General features: G+C 37.1%; 3 protein-coding genes across 4 annotated transcripts in view; 2 read left to right on the forward strand and 1 right to left on the reverse strand.

The window, feature by feature from the left end:
• Window positions 1–10,380, reverse strand: part of LOC139114261 (probable peptidyl-tRNA hydrolase) — a 30,447-nt gene extending 20,067 nt beyond the window's left edge. Inside the window, exons 1-4 of the mRNA XM_070675854.1 lie at window positions 10,155–10,380; window positions 8,684–8,900; window positions 7,630–7,729; window positions 6,446–6,491 (exon numbers count right to left, since the gene is read on the reverse strand). Coding sequence (XP_070531955.1) covers window positions 6,446–6,491; window positions 7,630–7,729; window positions 8,684–8,900; window positions 10,155–10,334 — 543 coding nt within the window. The 5' untranslated portion in view covers window positions 10,335–10,380. The remainder of the gene's footprint in view (window positions 1–6,445; window positions 6,492–7,629; window positions 7,730–8,683; window positions 8,901–10,154) is intronic.
• Window positions 1–21,815, forward strand: part of LOC139114265 (estradiol 17-beta-dehydrogenase 8-like) — an 84,563-nt gene that overhangs the window by 49,271 nt on the left and 13,477 nt on the right. The gene's annotated exons all lie outside the window — the stretch shown is intronic.
• LOC139114260 ((3R)-3-hydroxyacyl-CoA dehydrogenase-like) lies at window positions 10,441–20,987 on the forward strand. Of its 2 annotated transcripts, none has more exons than XR_011547836.1 (7): window positions 10,441–11,021; window positions 11,810–12,129; window positions 12,915–13,010; window positions 18,036–18,121; window positions 18,928–19,120; window positions 19,356–19,814; window positions 20,212–20,987. XR_011547836.1 is itself a non-coding variant. In XM_070675853.1 (7 exons), the coding sequence occupies exons 1-7, from the start codon at window positions 10,976–10,978 to the stop codon at window positions 20,226–20,228; spliced, it is 762 nt and encodes a 253-aa protein (XP_070531954.1). In that variant the 5' UTR covers window positions 10,445–10,975; the 3' UTR covers window positions 20,229–20,987. The 2 variants fall into 2 exon arrangements, 1 of the variants encoding a protein (XP_070531954.1); XM_070675853.1 differs by having other exon boundaries at window positions 10,445–11,021; window positions 18,928–19,012; window positions 19,703–19,814.

Below are 21,815 nucleotides of genomic sequence, written 5' to 3' on the forward strand. Positions count from 1 at the left end.
TTAAAAGGACGACTAAGACAAGCTTTAAATTTCCTTGGGAATTTCGTAGCATCTTATTCTCAATGGTAGGAAAGTTATTTTACTTTGCAGATGAAAGAAAGATATAACGAACTGTGAGGCATAAACCTTGCATTGCATCATTATTCTACGTAGCTACGTGTTCAGACAATTTTTGCCATGTGCTTCTAAAATGTCAAATTTAAAGAAACAGGTTTGACCCGAAGTCTGAACAGCCAGAAATTAAATTTCCTTAAACCACACCGACGCCCCTCCGAAAAAATAGATTGTCCACAACTTCGGAAGTATGTCAGGGCGGCCTTAATTTGACTCAGTGACCGCTAATCACATTGAGCAAAATTAACAAACATGGATGAAATCACACCTTTGCTGTACAAAGTTCAACAACTGCTTTTAACCCTGTCTGATGTCGTTGAACCAAGAACATAGGTTAATGTTCGAAAAACTATATTGCTGTGACTTGTCCTAAAGAATAAAATTCCGACAGTAGGGATGTGTCTTGAAAATTGTTCGAGGTATATAGTCGAGCCGGCGTGTAAAATACAAAACGGAGGATTGCCTGCATCGACAAAGATACGCAATATTTTAAATCAAATAGTCGTGATACATTAACTGCACACTGGTAAAGAATCCGGGTAGGCGTAAACTTTAAATTGTCACTACCAGGAAATATAAACGTAAGCAATTATTGAAACAAATTGTTCTGCGATCTTTCACGACAAGTGTCGCACGAAGTGGGTCAACTGCTAAATGAACTAATCAGGGTGGAATAAAGTGAGTCGTGCTTCCTCTGGTATTTTTTTAAAATTATTTTTAGCATGACCTCATCAAATGTAAGCGCACAGATGTATTTTAGGTGAGCCCGTGCAGATAGTTTTCTCAAATGATATGGCAGAGATAGTGTAAGTTTGTTAGGAATTTTTTAAGTGAAACTGATCGGGACTTTGCGTCAAATTTGTTGTTCTTTACAAAATTATGGAATGATAGCTAAGATTCTCGAATTTCCGAGTTGAGGGACGCATAATTGTCGAATTGCGCTGTGATCTAGATAACACGAATTCTCGGTCACGAGTACTTTTTTGAAATTAATGTGCTGCTCGGGAAGAAGCCGTCTCGCCTTGTAACTTATGACATATCACTCGAGCAACCACGCCTGACAGTCAATTCTTACAGGTCACCTCTAGATTTCCAATGTGAACTTCTGAAAAGTGCGACCTATTTTATCAATGTACCATACATCGGTTTCGTTTCGTACAAATTTGCGCCATCACGGAAGATAAACATAGCGGAAAGCGTGCCTGCCCTAGTCTAAATTTAATACACAAATATCTGCGCCTGACACATTATATTTATATTCGATCTATGATGGGAAGTGATAGCGAAACACTGGACTATACATTACTGCAAACCGGCTGGCGAAAAATGCAGGTTACTTTTACAAAAGATTTTATATGAGTCACTTTTAGCTGTGGGTGGATGCTTGCCACAACCGATTTTAACAAAGACTAAAATATGTGTGCGTACTAGGGCATATGTCTATGTACGCTCGTATATTCTTGTTGATGTGACGTGTGCCATTTGGAGTTCAACTCCCTAACTTATTTATCGAGAAAGAAATTACAAAGTAACCCGCCTTCTAAGATAGGATGTGAAATCGTCTGATTTTCATGCTACTAATTTTTACTTGCAGGCCTGACATCATGAATTATGAATGTGGACCAATTCAAAAGAACACGGGGACGATATGTGGGTGTAATTTTGAATACAGAAAGGCAAATCTCACAATTTGGCTGTACTGTTGCGGATTATTTTCCGATATCGCGTACATTCTGTACACCCTGATAAAAAAAAAACTGCACCGTTTTTATTGAAATACTTACATCGGGTATTTCGATGTATTGCTGAACCGAACTAGTACAGTACGCATACTTGACCGATTTCATCGAACCCCTATTTTAATGACGTCATCTGGGTCAACTAGACACCCAGTCAATGAACGTCGGTGAGTAATACACACCGGGATTGAAAAACAAGTGTTGCTGCGACCTACATACATGTGTTTAATCGTACGCCCTTGACCTGAGATGAACTGACCTTGTAGCAAAGTCGAGGTCGGAAAAAAGTTCAGATTATCACTTAAGGTGAATCACGTCTGTTCTTAAATCCGACGGCAACGAGTCTGAACAAAGCAGAGATTGATCTGTGAATGAACTCCTGGTGTGGCTGCGCTGCATGAAGAATACAAAACGGCAACGCTGCTTTTCATGTCTTTTTCTTGATTTATTTTTCCAAGTAATCGGGTACTTTCTGTAGCGTCTGATATTTGGCTATAGAAATCTGTGAATGTATTCGAAAGGTCGGAAAAATCAATGAAAAGCATAAGTCTATTGCATACGTATATTTTGATTGAACAAACAACAAGGACAACATTCTTTTCAACAATTCTCATCAGTGTCTCATGCATCAATTTCGAATCCCTCAATATCTGATGGACATCAGTGGCCATCAGGACACATTGATTTTTTCCCAGTATCAATTAGTATGTTAAATGCTCATGTTCATAATTCGTAAATCTCGATCGGAGACAACGTGCGTTGAGGCTGCTTTTAGAAAAGCTCTGATTGAACGTTGATGGCGCACTTTACTGCCAAGGGCCTCAAGATTCAATATGGCTACATAACACAAGGTTCTTCCTCCTGTGTGCAAGATCTCACCTGTATATGAAGCCTTCTTTTAAGTTGTTCTTCATATTTATATTGCTATCTATACAATTTACGTTACCTGGATCAACCTAGTGCTTGATTAACTGACATGTTCTATGATGGATTTACTTGCTAATAATATTTTGAAAGTCCAGATTACAGTTCCAAGACATTGGGGGTCGGTCATATTTTCACAGCAAATGTCTCACATGAGCCCACAACTATCTGTAAAGGCAAAAGTTGAAGGTGCAACCATGGAGGTAGTAGAGAAGGAGTCACAACTGAGATAATTACGTTTATTACTATTGTGCACCATTGGTTTAATCCCTTTATGTCCATTGTTTAACACCCCTTTCCCGCCATCTGCGTTGCCGACGGTACCTTCGCAACCGAACCGAGTGAAATTAACCTTGGTTTGCTAATGCGACTCAGTTTCTCCACAGTGTCATAAGGCATGCGCAAAGACTGTATTTGCGTAGCTTGGGTCAAGTGCGTCATGATAGTGTAAGAACCGACACGTTCCGTCCACGAAAAGTGAAGTTACAAGGAATTTAAGTTTTTCATTCTCAAAATCTTGGTAATTTTAACGTCGTTTTTTATATACTTTACATTCGATCGCAGGAACCTTTCCTTGTTAGAATGAAAGTTCTGATCACGAACTTTTCAATCATGTACTGAGTATGGTGCAGCGGACTGCAGCACTGCCGTGAGCGTGGGTTAAACTTGTAGCGTTTCCCGGGTGTTTATGACGCGACGCCAGCGACGCCATAGGCGACGTTGCGACGCTTTGTTTCAATGCATCGTACGTGTTGTTTATATATCGCGACCATTCATTAAAGTCATGGACGTAGCAGTTAAAAGCTATGCTTTCCTATTTAACCTTATCATTAATGCAAGTACAACATGATAAACACGGCAAGAACCAAGAACTGGATTTGGAAAAAGTTGGCGTTTTACAGTAACAATGCTGCTCTACGATGTATGGCATTTTTTTTGGTGATCGCAAGCTATCATCAACTCAGTCTCCGTGCCTTTGCAGATGCAAAGCTCCTTTCCTCAATTATCTGTTCCTCGACCTCTTTAACATCGTGTACATCAAAATCAGTGGAACGACTCGAACTTCCCGACGCGACGCTTGGACACGTGACGCCAATGTTTGAAGATCTGTCAACTGCCGAGGGACGGCCGAAACACCCGAACGACCCTAACGAACTTAATCTTGTTTCCTAAATCCGAGAAAACGCGTTCGCAAGTCCCGTTGGTGCTAATGGAGTAGTTAGTAAGGCAAACAGCGGCAAAACACATGGTCCCTTTGATCTCCGCCTAGTTGTGACTCCTTCTCTACTACCTCCATGGTGCAACGCAAGGAGCCCATCTTTCGACACAATGCTGTATTTATTTGTTGATGATACTTTGACAGTCTCTGTTCACCTTTGCTATGACAAAAGACTTATGACCGATTAACTTTATTTAGACACTGCTAATCTGTAAAAATCAAATTGGCGGAAAAAAGTCTTTCAGATGCAACTTTTCCGTGAGCGCTCGAGTTAAATAAAAAATACCGCAATTATATGGTGTCACTCAAATTTGATCAGAATTGGTACATACCAGAGATTAACAATAAGTGTTATTTCTATCTGTTCAGTGCAGGAAAATTATACGTTGATGTTATGACAATTTCTGCACAGTACAACCAGAAAAACAACAAGAAATAATTAAACCAGAAAATTAAGAATGACAAAAGTAAAATAGGTCTGAAACTTTAGATACTGAAGGTCAACTTTAGCGACATGCATAGCAGAGAATCTTTCTACCATGGATGTACAAAAGTAGACATCCATATGGTTTCAGCAGATCTGTTAATATGTCACAGTTCATAAACAATGACAGGAAATGAACAATTAGCTGTTTCAGTTACTGCTACCACTCCCAAACATAATAGGTACCCTGCATACAAATAGGTTAAAGGTCAAAATCCTCTTATTCAGATGTGTGGGCTGATTCAGTTCACTGCCACCACTCCTGCACACTTGCAGTATTTCCCTTTTTCTTACCTCATTTGCACATTTTTGACACTGATGTGTTCATTTGAACAAATTCACATCTCAACCCCTACATCTACCTGTACACCAAATACTGAGACGGTAGCTTTGGCGGTATGGGAGCCTTTGTGTGTGACGGACATATATCTGCACATACCCACAAATATACAGACATACAGACGCCACTCAGACTCATCATATAAGCTCTTTTTGGTATTTATATATAAAACCAAATATGAGCTAAAAATCCACACTTGTGGATCAACAAAAAGCTACCGATAGAGGGCGCTCACACTCATCCAACAAAGTGAGGGGAAATGAATTGTAATTTTGACACATTCACAGTTTATGTAGGTAATTTATCTTTTTCAAAAAAATAATCATATGGTAACTATGTTGAAAACTTTTGATATTGATTGTCAACATATCTGTGATTGAAGATTTATGACTAAATAATAATCAAACATACGGTAATCAACACCATGTAACGCAACTGTAATGCTAATCATCTAAAAGGATGAACATGAGTACTTTCATGTTTTTATGGCTGCATATTAAAAACCAAGAAAATTTTGGATGAAAATAAAGAAAAGGGGAAATGAATCCAAGGGGATTGAACATCTTGCAGAACTTGATGATGTTCTAATTTTTGACACAAGACTGAAACATATAAAATCTTTTGTGTTTTCATTGTAATGGTAGACATTGAAAATATTTTGACCTTACAAAATTTACAAGCCAGAATTTTCCCCTCGTAATCCCAACATTTACCAAAGAAAATCACATTGATTTCCAAATGTTTTCATTTACCGAACCAAACTTGGACACTCATTTCAAAGATATTAATAAACATAAACCAAACAATGCAGACTTGCATCCATGATAACTCCAGAATATTTGAGTTTAACTGACAGAACACCCATTTCATGCATCAAATAACTACTTACATTTAATCTGTTCACCCGAATATCCTATCAACAGGTCCATAATCACCATTGATAACAATGGGTTTGGGCCAAACCATTGCAGTGAACGGGTTTAATGCTATGGAAAAACTGCAAACGCCAAATACTTGCTTTTTGTACCCATGTTGTCCTTTTACATGTAATATTCTCTCTGGAAAGGAGCTCTGCTGTATGAGGGCACTCCACAACTCACTTGCTCAGCCTTGAGCAATGCATCTGGTATTCTAGACTAGAGTCTTATAGTCTGTGGGCCAGAAAACTGAAAAGGGCTCTAGAAGTTCAGTTTTTGAAAGGGCAAATTTGGCCATGTGGATGTGTGCTGAAAAGGATACCTTACAACATACTTGAATAGACATTGCAAATTTTCACTGGAATAGCTTGGCAAAGTTGGGTCCTTGATTTTCAAATTGTTGATGAAAATGAAGAAATCTATGTTGCTTTACTTCTCATTCCATTTATTGACAGATTTACCAATTGACATCGTATTTTATCTGTTGTAAATGTGATTACACTCTTGACACACAAACAAGCACACACACACACACACACACACACACACACACACACACACACAATGCTGAAATAGGGTGGTGTAAGATACTGAAACAACAGCACAAACATAAACAATTGCCATACACAACATTTTGTTCAGAAAAAAACCAAACAATTTCAAAAAGTCACTAACAGAGAAAAAAAGGAAGATATCTGTTGTATTTACCTGGGATTGAAGGGAATTCATTGCCGATCTGACCCCATTATGACCCCTGCAAATGTAAAAAAATGTACTTCCATTGTTCAATCATGCAAATAAATGTAATATTTGGCATATCTCTGCAAAGTACATTCTGAGGGCCATCATTCAAGTAAGAAAGGAGTGATATCCATAGAAGTAGAGTTCTCACAGTCTTACTGGTCAAGTTACAAGGAAGCATACATCGTAGGAGCCAAATATACTATAAGGTGAAAATTGAAACATTATGCAATAGTATCTGATCCTTGGCATTTCTAGGAGTGTTGTAGTTATGTCTTTTTCTCTTGTAGACAGCGGAATGAGAACCCCCTCCCCCCAAGTGCTGTTAATGCTTTTCATATCACCATACCACTGAGACACTATGCCACTGAGATGTGGGCCTGTATAACTTGTTGAATTTTAATAAATGTTTTAAACTTTCTTTTGGAGAAAGTCTGTCAATCTAACAGATAAAGCATGATGCAGCCCTGTATTTTCAAAGTCTTTTGTACAGTTTGTAACTAAACAAAAATATCATAGTGACCTCAATATGAATTAATAAAGGTTGAATTCTTCTATGAAACAGTAAATTAGCCTTGATGAGCCAGTTTCTGAGTGAGTGTTTCAGCCTAAGAAAGAGTCTGTAAATTAGAGACACTGCAGAAGCATTCTGAAAACAATTTCAGAAGTTAAACTGACAGCACTCTTAACTTTTGATGATTTTTTGACTATTTTTGTTTCTTAATGTAAACCACAGGTGCGTGGTCTACCCCGTTCCCTCAAAGCATGTTGAGATACACAGCATTCATCTGTTCAACTCAGCCTGTACATGTGTAAACTGCATGGTTATTGTCAAGGGAGTATTAAGTCTAGACTAACAGACAAATGTGAACTAGTACATGTATACATGCTAAATTGGCAAGCTGAATAGATGGTGATTGCAACATACTTGGGAGGAGCATGCGAGCTTTCAGTTGACACACAATTCAGCAAAAGTGGAAAAAATCATAAAAAGTTACGAGAACTTGGCCTTTACATGGTATTATATGGCTAGAGGCAATCAGGACACAAAATGACTGACTCTCAATGTAATTTGTGCACATTATTGATCATGCATCAGGTACAAATTCGGTACAGAATCATTGTAAATGAACATGAAGGTTTCCTCTTACCTGGCGCTGCCGCCATATTTAATCGTGAATTTTCCCAGAGGCAGATCCAGATCATCATGTATGAGATATATGTCATCAGCAGATATGTTGAACTTTTTCACTGCAAGTATACAAAAGTCACAAGTGTAAAATGGAACAACAACAACAGATTCCTTTCCTTACAAATGACAATAGGAAATGAATTTCAATTGAAATTTCTCACAATTTTTTTCTTTGTTTTCATTCTTTTTTTTCCATTTTGTTATGAGCAATGAAGAGAGCTGAAAGCATCGTTTTCCTACAGAAAACAATTTTCAAAGATAATGGGTGAAATTCAAATCACGTATGATGCAAACATCCTCCAGATCACTGTTACCTCATAATTTCTTCACTGCTCAACAGCTCAACTACTTTTTATCTGGTTTGATGACACAGAAATGATTCACGAAATTCTTCTCAAATCCTACCATATGTCAACTTTTAATACAAAAAGTGCATATTTTGCCTTCTGAATTTTGTACTCAGTATTTGTTTGTATTGATGTCAGTGGTTTGCTTTGAAACGTTTGCACTACAGGAACTAGACATACTGTCTAAATTGAAAAGTTGCCAACGTTGTAAGGTGTAAATATTGTATTGCAGTAATAAAGTTGATCAAAGAAATCAACCCTTCCATAGTTGAAACATTGTCCGGAAGGAGGTCAGATGTAGTCAAGACAACACCACCAGATCAGCACAAAAATGCTTGCAAATGATGCATTCAAATGATGTGTGTGGATGCGAGGTATTGTTTTGACTACGTGTGACCTCCTTCCACACAATGTTTCAACTTTTGTAGAGTTGATTTCCATGAAGTTACATACAATATTTGATCAATGAATGTGTAATTGCATTTCCTGATAAATAAAGAGAGGAAGATAGCAGCTGCAGCAACGTGGACCATTGCTTTAACCTGTTCGCCCCATATTCCATGTAAACGTGTCCACTATCACTAGTTATAACAATGGGTTTGCGCCAAACCATGGTTTGTCGAAGAGAGCTACCAAAAAGATACTTGTTGAGTGACCCCTCCTCACCCGCTTTCAAAATACTTTGTCCGTTCACATTCATGAAGAGTCTTGGCTTGAGGAAAATCAGCTGATGTGCTCCATCAATTGTTGCTATGGCAACATCCCCGAGGCATCCTTTATCCTTCTGCCATGAAGATTGAAGCTCTCTCACCATGTGGTTAACAAGGTTCATTCCAATGCTATGCCTTGTGTTGGGCATTGTGTAGTTCCCTAATCCTACAATCTGTAGATATACAAAAACTGGAGTCAATGATACCAGTATCAGTTTGGAAACTGGCCACTTATGTTCTTTTACTGGATGGGGCTAATCTGTGTGCACGGTTTCAACATAAATTAATCTAATGCATCAAAAGCCATGAAGCTCAAAGGAGATTTGCTGTTCAGTTCCATGCTGCAACAGATCAGAGATCTGGCAGATAGGTTTACAGCAACCTAAGTTGTCTTGTTGCTGTATGGGTGTTACCGTATAACATTATCATTATCCTTTAAAAGAGCACATTAATCACATTAACAATTCAGAATTCTGCGTCTTGTGCAATATATGGATGTTTTCAATAGGGAAACTCCTTCATGAAGTCTACGCCAAACTACTGTGATTAGCAAACTCCTACTACCTCCTGATTGCAACAGTTTTGTTGCTTTTTAGTCTTTAAATCCTTCAGACAAACATCTGCATATATGTTTACCAGAAAGGATTGTATGCATTGACCATTTGTTCCTAGTTTGCGAACGGGAACTATGTTATCGGAATGTTAACAACTTTAACAGTTACCCATCTTTTAACTTTGCATGTCGACAATCCCTTGTGTCTTTTCTGTTGCTCATTGGTGTTTTCTCTCACACATATGACGGTCGGGGGAATTGCAAGCGTAGCGGTGAAGGTGCAAGCTGGACATCACCCAACTGTCATTTGTGTGAGAGACAACACCAGTGAGAGACAGAAATGGTGCAAGGGGCTGTCGACAGTCTAGCTGTTGTGTTGTTATACTTTGCGACACTTTATGGTTGGTCCACATGAGACATGGAACTCCTTGGAGAATCATTGAGGTACCACTTGAAGTGAAATTGGGTTCTCCGACGTAGAGGGCGCGTACCAATTTACCACATAAAAGACAACACTACGTCACGTGTTTTCAGATGAAGTCCCTCCACAAAGGGACCGTGTTCAGACGGGTGACAGGAACTCGCACCTTTTCAAACCCGCCCAGAACCAACTACTGATCCTTATAAACTATACTTTATATTTTATTGCTTTACGTATTCAGTCCTGTAGACTCGACATGCTGTGTTGATGGTGGAATAAATTTTACGACAAAAGATACAAACAAACAAAGGGGAAAACCTCAACAGCCAAACCACTCCCTTGATTGTGTTGCGTTCGAAGGGGGGGGGGGGCATCAAACACTCCTAAACAACGCCACATGGTAAGGCTACAGATCAGCAGACACGATATATTAGTTTTTATTAGTACACTCACCAGGGTTCGAAGTTGGCTCTTGTTGGCTTCCATCGTCGAAACTTTTGCTGTGGTGGAAATGTTTATGATTTTTGAAAACCGCATGTCGATGAGACCACGAAGATGAGGAAGACGACGGAAGATACACAACTTTTGCTGTCTCAAGATCATGTTACATGAGAGTATTGCCTCACGATTCATTCATACGGCGACCAGCTGATTGCACAACCTTCTGCAATCTACGCAGAATTTTGCGCACAATGACATCATTACTTTAACTCCTGATTGGCTTTCTCGCTGTGAGGTCAGAGGTCACAATACATGTAGTATACCAGCATGCTCAAGAGTCTACATGTAATATTTTACACAATATACCGACTGTGCTTAAGTAACAAGCCATTGAATCACACAACTTGGCAACTTAAATGGACCATATCGCAGTGAAACCCTCTTGTAGATTAACCGAATTACGTGCATGATCGTTTTTAATTTACGACGCGGAGAACGCTGGAGAGGTGCATGGTCCACAGTCGCGTTTGTGGTTTGATATGCATTACAGCTGCCTTCGCCGTGTATCGAACCACAAGTGACTGTGGTCGCAGCCCAGTTCATCAGTTCTCATATTGCACTTGTTCGATGTATTGGGAATTTGATTGAGGAGATATGCCACTGATTATCTCACTGAGGAATGAGACAATGTTTATTTCAGTCATCATGTCATGGCTTTGCTTCGCACTCTGTACAAATAATCATGGCTATTCCAAGGGCCAGGCAGAAGTCCTCGAAAGAACTTTGACCCCACCTGTCATTAAGTTCAAAGGTCGCATTTTCGCCAAACTGAGATGAACATGGCGACTCGTCTGAATAAACTCGCTGCTGTTGTTACAGGTAAGGTATCATGATAAATATTCTGAACATTTTAGCGACGGGATGGGCCAGTAGTCTCCGGGACTCTAGGTACAAAACAAGTCAATAGTAACTTTAATCAAGCTATTGCGTGTGTGAATTCCATGGAATACAAGTTATGAATATCGCCTGTTGATCTTTGCCCAAGGAAGACTTGCAAATCTTTATTTACAGAAGATGAAAATAAACTTTTGAAAATTACACAAACTAAGGTGGGATTTTTGGCAAAAGTAAGTAAAAAGAAAATAAAAAAGCAAAAAAGACAGTCAACAACAAGAAATAAATCTCCACTCAGAAAAATAAGTTTATACCTTACAAGCAAAGTAACACAATAATATACAATTATGCTTAAAATGGCTTTTATGCTATCACTTTGACACAACGTCTCTGTAAGTTCTTACAATATGGTCTTTCAATACACTGTCACACGAATCAATCACAATTTTGAGTTCACTAGTTTGGCCTGTTATTCTCGTATTCTACTTTAGTTTTTAGCTCATTGGTCTATCTGTACAGTTTGAAGTTTCTTTTATTTTTCATCTGAGTATTCGTTGTTTTAGCAACTGATAACAATTAAGGATGTACTGTATATAATATCCCCATTGATTTGCATCTATGGTCGTGTTGCAGTCACTGGTAGCATGACAGAGTTGGTTGATTTGTAATAACTCATTCTACCTTCACATCTAATATAATTAAAATTATATCAATTGATTCTGACATTTTAGGTAAAAATTGCACTTAACCTGTTGCTCTTTCACATATCACAGGAGGTGGCAGTGGTATTGGAAGGGCAGTGTGTCAAAGATTCGCCAGAGAGGGCGCCAGTGTAGCCATAGTCGATACAAACGAAGATGGGGTTAGGCAGACTTTAGATGGACTTCAAACTAACCACCCTGAGTGCGGACACCACACTTTTGTCACGGATGTTTCCAGTTCAGAATCTGTGGAGAAGCTGGTGCAGGATGTCCAGGAAAGATTCCCAGTTATTCCAACAATTGTGGTCAACTGTGCTGGTATTACCAGGGATACTTTCCTTCTCAAAATGAGGGAAAAACAATTTGATGATGTCATGAATGTCAATTTAAAAGTAAGGCTCATTACAATTTGACAAACACAGAGAGATGATATCATGTCTTTATACAGCTTGTACACACATTATGGCATCAGATGGCAAGTAAACTGCATTGCTGTAATTTGCCATAAATTTGATTTCCAGGGAGGCCGTTTAAACAAAATTCTTTGTTTGCCATCCTTGAATTTTTGAAAAACCTATCAGCCAGCCAGGGAAAAAAAACAAACACAGACAAAAACCACAAGTGTATTAACATAAGCTGAATTTTTATTCAGGTTATTATTGAAAAATTATATTTTATTAGTAATAGTGTTAACACTGTGTTTGTTTTCTTAATTTTCTCTGAAAACCTGTTATCACGCATATTGCAAACAAAGAATTTTATTTAAAGCGCCTAAAACTGCAAATTTAACTAATGTTCTAATAACACATATGTATATAGGCCCTGCTCAAAAGAATTAGCCACAAATGCTCAGATGTGAAAATTTTATGATATAAAACATAAATAGATTATCATTTATGCCATCAAAGCCCCTTACCTTATCTCTGTCAAACATGGGTTCACTATACTGATTTCTGACAGTTATTCAGGGCCCGATGACTGCTTACACTGTAGTATGCATATTTACAATGATCACACAGTATTTCACATTGCTAATGTTGAATCATGAATAAGGACCCTTCCCCACCTCCCCCCCCCCCCCCCACCAAACTCCATCCCAAACTTATAGAGCAGTAGGAACAGCTTTTCTCAGTGCCACTTCATGATAAAACCAGTTACACTCTGCTTGCCTTTTCAGGGAGTATTTCTTGTTACCCAGGCTATGAGCAGACTGATGGTGGAAAACAAAGTTGCTAGTGGTTCTATCATCAATGTGTCCAGCATAACGGGAAAGGTGAGGGGTCAAAGGTCGTTATTCTTCCGATTTGCATAGCCACGTATTGTATCATGTCAGGTGACCTTATCTGCCCTTAAATTGTTAGACTTTGGAGTATGTATCATTCCTTTGCACCTTGATTTGGAATCATTTTGTTAACGTAGTAATATGCACCTCGAAAATGAAAGACTTAAACTTCATTTTGCTCAGACTCTCTCAATGAAACTTTCAACCATACTCTCACCAAATCAAGAAAAAATCAGGGGTCACTGTGCGAGTTTTGGTACTAGAGAAAAAAAATTATCTTTGGTAACATTTAACAATATTTCAGATCAAAAATGGCTGTCATTCCTATGTATAACTCTATGGGAAAAAATGCAATTTTTGATGTTGGAAAAATTAAGACAATTAAAATTTTCTCACTCAAGGAGTTTTAAATACAGCTAGTTTTCAATCGGGTTCGAACTCACAACATATGGCATCAGTCGCCTAGCGGAGAGGTAACAGACAGAACTGCTCGGCTAAATCCCCACTGTCAATAAAGAGTGGTTCAATAGCCGGCTAAATTGTTACATTTTTCTGACTGAGACCACTCCACACTTTGTAGAGTTCGTGAAGCACTCAAACACGTACGCTCACTATCACACATCGCACAGACAAAATTTATCGAAGCGAAGCAATGAAAATAAATCCCCACAATTGGTAGATCAGAAACGAGTTGTAAACAGTTTACAGGGCTCGAAATTAACTTTTTTCCCTGGTAGTCCACTTGGGCTACCATTTTCTGAAGTTGGTAGTCCAGTGACAATGGTTGGTAGCCCATGCATATTTTAGTTCGAGGATATCTTTTTTTGAACTAGAAAGAAAAGGCTATGTTTCAAGATTCTGCATGCCCGTGAAGTGAATTTCCTAGTTATTTGATGTGAATATTGCACATCTTTAATACTCACGGAAACGGGTATTATAATGGACGATAGTGATACTCAAAAGTTTGGTGACCTATGGACAACCCCTTTCACTCTCAGAGTTGTATGCAAATTTTGAGTCGTCATGACAACGACACAACCTTCTCGGCACTAAGACATACTGTAGCCGGGCTAAAAATAGACCATGGGCTTTGTGTAGGGAGGAGGCATAATTTTCGTGTAATTGTGAATGGTACATAATGATCAAAATCATGGTCCCTGCCAAAATGCAATCGGGTCAGTCACAATCAGGGTGCGCTAGAGTGTGTCACTTAGGTCAAAATTTCAAGTTCATGATAACTGTCCAGTTAAATAATATGTTGAAAGGTTATGGTATGGGGCATATCTTCCTAAAATTTGGTGAAGCAAACGTCTTTAGTTTTACCACAGTGCACATTGTTTTATATGGTCGACGCAGTGTCACGGACGCTACAGAAATGTTGTACATGAAACACAAATGTCATAATAAAATTTTAAACAATGATTTGTTAAGGCTTTCTTATGTTATTACAATATAAAAGATGCATATTGGCATTAAAATAAGCTATACTTGGTATGATTTACTTAATTTTTCCATGAATAAACACAACCTCAAGTTTAGTGAGAAATACAACAATATTGATCATATTTTTTAATAGGACTTTCAACTTCTCTATGTCCTTCCGCTGGTATGCTGTACCTAAAAGTTTTATTGTCATGAATTAACCATGCTATAGCAACAATATTAATACCATTCAGTGTAATCAAAATGAACTTCTTTCTAAAATATTTTCTGTTTAGTATGACATGTAATTTTGTCACGGACGCTACCAAAATCAAACTTGAAAGTTAGGTCAATTTGAAATATAAAAAGCAATTAACAATCTGGTTTTTTCTTTCTCTTTTCTCCAAAACCTTTCTCTATCAAACATTTAAATTGTGAAAATTGTGTCAAAACATTGACAATTTCTTTAAATTGAACAAGAAAGCTATAGCAACTACTGCAAAAATCAGTTGGAGTATGTGAAAAATGTCTATACCAGTAACAAACTTTCAATACGTCAAAAAACACAGAAGTTAACATTGCTTGTGCCTTACTTAAAGTGTAAAACCAAGATAAAACTAGACACCTAGATCAGGCTAGAGCAACAGGTTGTTAAACTTTTACCTGTGGTCCCACAATAAAATTTGCTACAATGTACCTGACACACCACCCAAGAAATCCAAATGGCGTGCAGCTGTTCTAACACCTGTCAGGATGGGACGCACACACACCTAGGTGAGGCTGGAGATCAGAGACGTAGTCTGCCAACCTTTGACCTCTGTTCTATAATATATCTGTACTCTCTGACGAGCGTAAAGTTGGCGTCATACTCATCCTCATCCTCAGCCTCAGAGGTCACGCGAAAATGAGGATAAGGATGACGCTACAGCGTCAGCTCCACCGGCGTCAGATCTGATTATTCCCGAATGCGTCTGATGGAATGATAAGTGTAAAAACGACTTTAAAAATGTGCTCCCATTTTCATATCACTGTAAATGTTAATTAACACAGTGGGATTTGCATTTCATAATATTTAGTTACCTCTCCTCTCAATATCCGTTTCTCATGTTGTAGTTATAACGCAACATTCTTAGCCCTTAATTTCCTTAAAGTTCAAAGGTTTTATGTTTAATACATTGACTTTTCAGGCCTCAAGTCATAGTTATACAAGTTAATTGTTTTTTATATGTCCTTTGAATAATTAGGGCTTTCATATCACCTCACATGGTGGCGATTTTTACAAATTTCGGACCATGTATACCTTTTTTGCACCAATTTTTGGAAAATCTTAACAAGAGTTAAGAGGATACCAACAAACACATCCGCGGATCCATGGACTGAAAATTACGAACATTTCCAAAAAACTAGTCCATATGAAATATTCTAACGATAAAATATTACCTGCGAACCAGTTTTAGGATTCAAAAGAAATTTGAGAAAGAATGGAGTTGTTATTTTCTTAAGTTATGGGCGAATTTTATCATTTATCCATCATCGGGTAGCGTAACCTCGGCAATCTTTGGATACGACGCTGAAGCTGATGCTGAGTAGCGTCATTTTAGCGTCTGCTAGAAAGTCACCTGAGGATGAGGATGAGGATGAGGATGACGCCAACTTTACGTTCGTACTCTCTGCCTTCATAATATGTGAAAGTGGTGGAGACAAACACAAATGTCATTTCTTACCCCCTTGATTTTTTAAAATTCAAAATGTGATAACAAAACAATAAAATGTGGTGTTTATTTCACATTTAGATTGGCTTATAATCTGAAAAACAATGTTTGCATTTTATTGTAGCATCCGTGACATAATGAATTGAAATGGAATACACAATAATAAATGCATATACAGCACAGAATTCATTGTTCTTTTCACTAGAATTCTAATAACATATTCAATATAATTACTGCATTCTTAAAAAACACCAATCTAAGTGTTACAGTTGAGGCTCAACATAACTTTTTGAGTGTTTTTACTTTTTAAAAAATCAATTTTGTGCAAATTTACAATTTTATGCCTTGAAAACATTTTGTAACCCAACTCCATGTATGTACACACAATACACACTAGTATTTATATGTTTCAGTGGATTAACTGCTTTAAAATGTTTTAAATAGTTATTAATTATGACTATGTAGTAAACACCGTCACGGATGCTACACCGTCACGGATGCTACATTTCCATATTTTAGGAATATTAATAGTGAATGCAAGGGACAGTAATTATATAAGTTGTTTATTTAAGGTAGGCACCTATTGACACTTAGGCCTGTGACATCAGATCTTTTATAACTCCTATTGTCCTTAAGATATGAGTGTGTCACGGACGCTACAAGAAATTCCGACCACAACGATCTCCATTTTCATTTATTCACAAAACAATTCAATATGCAATTTTATTTTAATTTGGGTGTATAAAATGCTTGCCATGGAATTGAGGTTGGAATTAAATTCAATATTACAATATTTTACCCATTTTTCTACATATAAACTAAAGGTATATGTACTTATGGTCATAAAACACAAAAAACATAACGATGTTACAGTTTTTGTAAAAATACTACAGTTTCTGTTCCGATGCACATAATCACATGAAATAACTTGTGAAAGAAAGATTAGGTATTCTGCAATAACATATGTAAGCTAAAAATTCCACAATTTTAACACTGTGTTCCAAAAAACATTTTGAAATTAAGTACATTTTGAAGTGAAACAGCATAACGCTACTTTTTACAGTTTTTAAAGGCATTTTTGTGGATGTACAACCAAACCTGCACAATATATGCAATATTTCTTTATGTGACCAAGTTAGATACAACTATTACTATTTATTAGAAACAAATAAGCAATATAATATCAGTCTGAATAGCAGATATATGTCCATAACAAATGAAAATCATCTAGCGCACCCTGATTGTGACTGACCCGTATGAAAGTGCGTTTCCATTGGCAATCATTTCCTGTGCCTGTCATTCAAATAAGTCACAGTTTAAATATTGAAACTTTATTGCAAAGTTCCACTGCACGGTGGTCTTCGTAATTTCTATGATAAAGTCAAAGGCCTACTCTGGCCTTTCTGTGTCCATCTGGGTTTGACTGCATGTAGCTGGTCGCAAAATAACGGACCGGACAGGCATGCCAAGTATACTGACTATATTTCAGATCACAGGCTTTGGTAGTCCATGCTGACTACCATTTCACGGATTTTGGTAGCCCCAGAGAAAAGTTGGTAGTCTGTGGACGTGGGACTACCGCTAATTTCGAGCCCTGGTTTAGAATCTAAATATCTATCAGTGAGGTGCATTCTACCTTAAATAAATATCTCAGTTTGTGAAAAATTTATCTCTTCTACTTCATCAGTAGTGTAGTATTGTATATTTTGCATTGGAATAAAATGATCAAATAATGAAATAGTACTTTGAAAATTTGTCCTATTGTCTTGCTGCATATTGGTCAATTGACATGTTCCAATGAATATTTTTATAAAGACTTGCAAATAATGATTTATATTTCTTCTTTTAATTTGTGTGTGTTTGTGCTTATTTGCCCTGCTAGGTTGGTAACATTGGTCAGTGCAATTATTCTGCTTCAAAGGCTGGTGTAATCGGATTCACGAAAACTGTTGCTTTGGAATTAGGCAGGTAAGATTGGATATTAATCTATAATCAGTTATTTGATTGCCAAAGTGTGGAACGGAGCTATTGTGTTTCATTACAAGTTTGACCTTCACAAAATGGAAGTCAGAGAGGAAAGCCAAATTAACAGGCTCGGAAAGCCTTGCCTGTTAATTTTTTGCTTTCCTCTAGCCCTTTCCCATAAAATAAACATTAATGGTCAGCGCGTTGTCCGTTATTTCTATAGTAATGAACAGAGATAGGTATTTTTGTACATTTGCTAGTGGGTATTTTCTCAAGGACAGCATCTCATATTTGATACATGTTCTAGTATGTCCTTGACTTTTTATTGCGGCCTATAAATGCTAATATGCTACCTATGGTAAAAAATTTAAACACCCCACTTGAAAAACGTGAGATAGTGGAAGAGTTTGTTTGGTGGTATAAATATTGTTAACCCTTTGAGTGCCAATGTCAATTTTTCTCACCTTTATAAAACATACCACAGTCAATTTTTCTCAGATTTTTGCCAAAATTTTGATAAAAAACTGTAGCCAATAAAATATGATGTCCATTCGGTCTAAGATTATCAAAAAATAATCGGAAAAATCATAAAAGATTTGTAAAATGTGGCAGTAAAATTTTGATGGGAAAAATTACAGCACTCAAAGGGTTTTAATAAAATATCTACTACATAGCTTTAACCCATCTAATGATGGTCAGTGACCATCATTAGATGGGTGAAAGCTATGTAGTAGTCAGTCAGAGAATACAGTAAGATGACTTGAGTGGTATATCCCCATACATTAAAATAAATCTTTTCTACCTCAAAGGTTTAACATTCGGTGCAATGCTATTTTACCAGGCTGGATTGAAACACCCATGACTCAAGCAGTGCCAGACAAAGTTAAAGCCCAGGTAAATGTCTGCCAAGCATATTTTCTGAATTCGTATTAGAATCAAGTTTGATTCAGTCTCAATAGATTTAACCACATCTCATTGCGATATGAGAAAGCATGCACTTCTGTCAACAATGTAAAGTCTACAGATGATAGAAGTTGTAGTGACAAATCACATTACAGCACAAGATCGAACAACACCCGGGATAAAAATATGATTTCTCACTGATCACGGGTTTATTATTCCATTCACATTGTCAGAGTCAAACCATACCATGCTATACTACTTGGTAGAATTCTTGTAGGACTTATACGACATCATTTAATAGAGGCATCAGAAAAGATCAGAGTGAGACACCCAGAAAAGTGTGATGTCATCTATATTTACATTGCATGACTGAAGCTGAAGTTTACAAATACCTTTTAGAATGACATAGTAGTTCACCATATGAGGTACCCTTGTTTTATCCATTCTCAAAGGTTACAAGAGGGCGCTCTTCATACCTGTTTGTTATCTTCTATGAACTTTGTACAGCCATACAAAACTTCAACACAAAAACATTCACAAGCGTGAACTTATGACCAGATCATGCAACCCTATGTATCTGTGCATCTGTTCATAAGGCAATCATGAACTAAAACACAATTGTATTGTCAATTCATAGATGTTAGCTACTAGGTCACATATCACTCTATTATTCGTTCACAGATTTTACCTCACATTCCACTCAGAAGAATCGGTCGACCTGAGGAGATTGCAGATGTGTGTATGTTGCTGGCCACAAATGAATACATGACAGGGACCAGTATTGAAGTTACGGGTAAGGTCAAGTTCAGTGAACTTGAAAGTTCAACCTTGATGAAATCACTTATATTTTTCTAAATTTCATGTTGTATTTGTTTTATCCCTGGGGTTTTATCTCCATCTTTTGTACTTTTCACCCAGGCAAAAAAGAGAACAAAAATTAGCTCTACAAAGTTTGTTGTAATTTGAGTACTATATTTTGTTGACCATTTATCCCTGAGGTCACCACCATGGTTGAACCTTATCATATCATTTTATATGGAAAAGTTTAACTTCTGGAAAGGGCAATGAAAATATTTACAATTATTGGTTTAAAAGTTTGCAGTTTGAAAAGAAGTCTACATGACATAGGCATATATTTTCCTGTAACACAATATTATACTCTTGTTTTGTTTTGTTTTTTGTTGTTTCAGGTGGCATTGGCCTTTGAAAGTCATGCTTCATATAGTGGAAACATGTGTTCCTAAGAAGATGGAGGACACAAATATGGACTTTTTATGGTGTACGGGATAGATTCTGTAAATGTGCCGAAAGCTACATTGAATTAGAAATGGCAATTCCTTTTGTGTAATATTAAAAAGAGGAGAGAATGTCAAGTTTCAAAGGTTTTAGATCATATTGACAAACAACCTAAAAGAATTCAATGCTCATACTGCCATAACATCTTAATATATTTTTTAATGCTCAGGTCAGACATACAAACTAATAAATAGAGTGAAAAAATTTTAATTATGTGTGAGACACTCGTACTTTGATAAAAAAAATGTTCTGTATTTACCATGAAATATCGGATAAGCTAGAACTATTGAAATGATGAAATAGCAATATTACCCAACGATTTCAATGGTTCTCCTCAGGGATAAAAAGGACACATATGGTGTTATCAGTATGCCCAAGAGATCACCTGATAGCTGTGTACACAAACCAACATGTACCAATGCCTATGGAAATACACATATTTCTATGTGCATTTGTGCCCCTGGTTTTGTTTGTACTGTGGTCAATGAGAAATATGGGTTTAACCCATTTCATCCAGTGTGCAAATTTAAAAAAAAAAACGTATTTTTTGTTAGGGGAAAGTTATGTAGCATATCATATATACTTGTGTAATATGACTCCAAGAATTTAAACTCTGTAAATTACAAGTGAAAAGATATTGAAGTTGCAATAAAAGGACATTTCATTTTAAGTCTCAAGTGTTTGGGATTTTTTGATTTTTTGTTCTTTTTTATTCATTGTCAGTGTATTTGTGAAAGATATCAATGTCACATCAACCATTTGTGAGCTGTGGTATTTATGCCGTGTATTTCATACGGTGATGGTAAATTATTAAAGGGACAAAGTCGGCCATTTTACATGAAACCATCATTAAAATGAATTAATGGTCATGACCATTAATTCATTTTCGCGATGGTTTCATTTGATTTGTCTAAAACCGGGGTCGAATATATGCATGTCTTTCAACATGTCAAACAATATAAGAAGTATCTTGCATCAAACAAAATTCATGAAAAATGGCCGACTTTGTCCCTTTGAGGTGAGAGATTGAATGATTATAAATAAGTGAAAAAAATCTTGACCAAAAAGTACATACATTTTCAAAAATGATGTCATCATCTTAGCAGGTTTTCGTGAAAGGGTTTACGTTTCATCAGGAGGCTATATAAACTAATCACAAATTGAGGTTGTTCAGTTCAGTTCAGTTCGATAAGGGAATAGATATCCTTTGCCGGATAATGGAACATCCCTCTGTTGTTGAAATGATTCTTCCCTTTTTAAAAAAAATAAATCAAGCCAATACCATGATCGGCATTTTCATAAGAAACATTATCAAACAAGGCCTCAGGCTTCTCGCAAAAGACTAAATACGAATACAACTACATGTAGGTTGTACTAATCAAAATAAGATTTTATCGGTTGGTCATATGTGGTTGTTGTCACTCCCCCCCTCCCCTCCCGTAAGTGTCTTCCCCGCATGTCAAATGGTTTGCCCTTCACCGTGATTTGACAGCTGTAT

Source organism: Ptychodera flava, chromosome 16 (genome assembly GCF_041260155.1).
Source record: "Ptychodera flava strain L36383 chromosome 16, AS_Pfla_20210202, whole genome shotgun sequence".
NCBI classification, from domain to species: domain Eukaryota; kingdom Metazoa; phylum Hemichordata; class Enteropneusta; family Ptychoderidae; genus Ptychodera; species Ptychodera flava.

Bases quoted from the DNA above. Each gene is read 5' to 3' on its own strand.
- LOC139114260 (XM_070675853.1), top strand. From the start codon at position 10,976: ATGAACATGGCGACTCGTCTGAATAAACTCGCTGCTGTTGTTACAG. The intron at 11,022-11,809 runs GTAAGGTATCAT...CACATATCACAG, and splicing joins ACTCGCTGCTGTTGTTACAG to GAGGTGGCAGTGGTATTGGA. The intron at 18,122-18,927 runs GTAAGATTGGAT...TCTACCTCAAAG, and splicing joins GTTGCTTTGGAATTAGGCAG to GTTTAACATTCGGTGCAATG.